Below are 2,697 nucleotides of genomic sequence, written 5' to 3'. Positions count from 1 at the left end.
TGCATAATTCGTTTTACTGTATAACTCTTTTATAATATTCGCTACATATTTACAGCGTCTTACAGCAATACGACTATGCACTTAGCTGAAAGGTATTGACTTAATTACGTTTAAAACACCTTACGAGGCTGTATCTTGAAGAATAACAAGCCTGTTTTAGGCCTGTTTAAATCACCTTTTAATAACTACTAATGGTATCCATAAAATCACTCTTTATTTCAGTATATCTAATCTACTCTGAATGGCCTAACAATGTCTGGTTGAAAAGACTACATAATCGTACATTAGGCTGTTTACATCTCCTTCCTGGCTATTTACAGTAGGCCTATTCCTTTAAATTAAAAATAATAGCATGCAAATCAAACGTAAAGATCAACAAATCTCTGCATCACAAATCTGTAAGCATACAAATAAATAGAAGTTTTATTGTGACTTTAGATAAACATTTTCGCTGTTCTCAGCCTGGTTCCTGGCGATGCTCAACTTTCCTTTTCTGTGGTCTCGTGCATAATAACACCAACGTCAGAAAAAACAAATCACATGCTTGGTGCACCATTACAAATGAGAATTAATTACAACCTAATTAAGGGTGAAAGCATTTTTAGTTTCAGTGCAGAAATGAGTTTCCCGATGTGTTTTTTTTGTCATCCAAGGAAGTCTTCTGCACTTACAGTTTGCGCGCAGAGCATAAGGCGTGTTTCCTGGAAGCTCACATACTGTATATTGCCAAACATTCTGAAGGGTGGGAGGCAATACGGTTGTTAATTGTTCTTCTTTAAGATCAATTCAAGTTAGCTGTTCAAAAACCTGGATTTAAATTCATACGGGTTTTCAAGGTTTTATGATTCTATTCCATTCAGAGTCAGTCCACTCCAATATATCCATCGGATGATCAAAGATGCCATCTCTCTGAGCTTATAACTAGGTTAAATATATTCCAAATGTCTTTCTCCTCACATTACAAAACACCAAGCGCAGAAGATGAGTTCCTTTAGCGTTTTACGCAGCTCCTGGCTACGATATGCATAAATCAGTGGATCTATAAGAGAGTTGCAAATGATGAGAATCAGAAAAAGGTTGAAATGGCTGAAAAAACACTTGCAATGTGGGTTTTTGGGGCACGTAAGTATCAAGATGAGATGAAGAAAAAAGGGACCCCAGCAGATGATGAACACCCCCAGTAAGATGGTCAAAGTGATTGCTCCCTTCATACTTGTGGCTTGACGGCGACTCTTGTGGAAAGCCATGATGCGCCTGGAGTGAACGTGGGCCAGGATGAACATGTGCAGGTAAAGGGCGGCTGTGAAGACCAGGGTGATGAAGAAGAAGGTGACAAGACAGATGATGACAGCATTGTTGGTGTAGTAGAAAATGAAGAAGGTGCTAGCGGTGATGCTGGCCGACCACACAACGATAATAATGATGACAGCGCGCTGGGTCGTCATGATGCTGTGGTAGCGCAGCGCGTAAAATATGGTGATGTAACGATCAGCGGCGATGGTGCTTAGGAAAGACAACGAGGACACCACTGAGCTGCATATCATGATGTCTATTACATTGTCCAAGTGCTTCATCATGCTTGGCATCATCATGAGCAGTCCGTTGTCGTGAAGCAGCATAAACATAGTCTCCACCACGTTGCTTACGCTTACCAGCATGTCGGAGACGGCAAGGCAGCATATGAAGTAGTACATTGGAGAGTGTAAGTTTCTGTTTTTGATGATGGCCAGGACAACCAGGATGTTCTCTACCAAACTTACCAAGCCCAGTGTCAAGAACAGTTCCTGGGGTATCATGATGTTGGTGCATTCTGTAGCGTTGTTGTAGTCGGGAGCAGTGATATTCTGCGTGATGTTATCCTCGCTGTACACATGCAGCGGGCTTTGGTCGAAGTGTTTCATGGTAAGGTGATGATGCGCACTCTGGTTCATGTCCCTCCGATTGTGCAGGCTCTTATGGGTAAAGATGAATAAACTGGTCTTCTTGTCCTGTAGTAAATGACCAAACTATTACAATTTGTGCTATATCTGTTGTTATATACATTTAGAAATATTAAGAAGTCAAGTGTTATCTTACCAGCATATATTTGAGATGATCACAGGTTCCACCAATACCTCTATAAAAGAAGTTGACTTTGTTTACCATGTATAAAACTGTGTAAAACTTGTGTCTTCAATATACAGGTTCTCTTTGATGGCATGATAACGAAGTTTAAATAAAACACATTGAGCGTAGACCTACACTTAACTGTCCGAAAACAATAAATAAAATTAAATATTTGCAATTCTGTCCGCAGCAGTGTACAGCAATGTAACATATAGAAACGGAATTGAGTCTCGCCAAACAAGAAACACGAATAGCGCTCTGAACTTCCGAAGCACAACTTTCTAATAGAGAGGCTGTTCATCTTAAATGGCTCAATCTCCCTGACTCCTCCTTTCTAGCCAAAGACAGTCGCATGACTTGAGAATCCCTGCATGAAATGGGTAAGGGCGCCTGCATGATCAGTTCGAAAAGTTCATAAAGATATTGCGCACCAGCAAGGGTTCCAAGCCATTGTCACCAGAAATAAAATAGGAAGAAAAGTCGAAAAGATAGTAGAAAAGAATAGCTGGGATAAGTGCTTCGGAAAAGTACAACGTATTCACCTCAGTTCTACACAGAAAAATGCGTCAAAGTATAGCACGTTATACCATA

The 2,697-nt window shown here is 40.3% G+C and overlaps 1 protein-coding gene across 1 annotated transcript; it reads right to left on the bottom strand.

Moving 5' to 3' along the window:
• Positions 1-953: 953 nt before the first annotated feature.
• mc1r (melanocortin 1 receptor) lies at positions 954-2,207 on the bottom strand (the record flags this gene model as incomplete). The annotated part of the gene is made up of 2 exons (XM_080843244.1): positions 2,077-2,207; positions 954-1,988 (listed from the first exon to the last, which is right to left on the bottom strand). The coding sequence occupies exons 1-2, from the start codon at positions 2,143-2,145 to the stop codon at positions 954-956; spliced, it is 1,104 nt and encodes a 367-aa protein (XP_080699370.1). The 5' UTR covers positions 2,146-2,207.
• Positions 2,208-2,697: the final 490 nt, after the last annotated feature.

This window comes from Sprattus sprattus (assembly GCF_963457725.1).
Source record: "Sprattus sprattus genome assembly, chromosome: 8".
NCBI classification, from domain to species: domain Eukaryota; kingdom Metazoa; phylum Chordata; class Actinopteri; order Clupeiformes; family Clupeidae; genus Sprattus; species Sprattus sprattus.
This window is presented reverse-complemented; position numbering and strand designations above follow the sequence as displayed.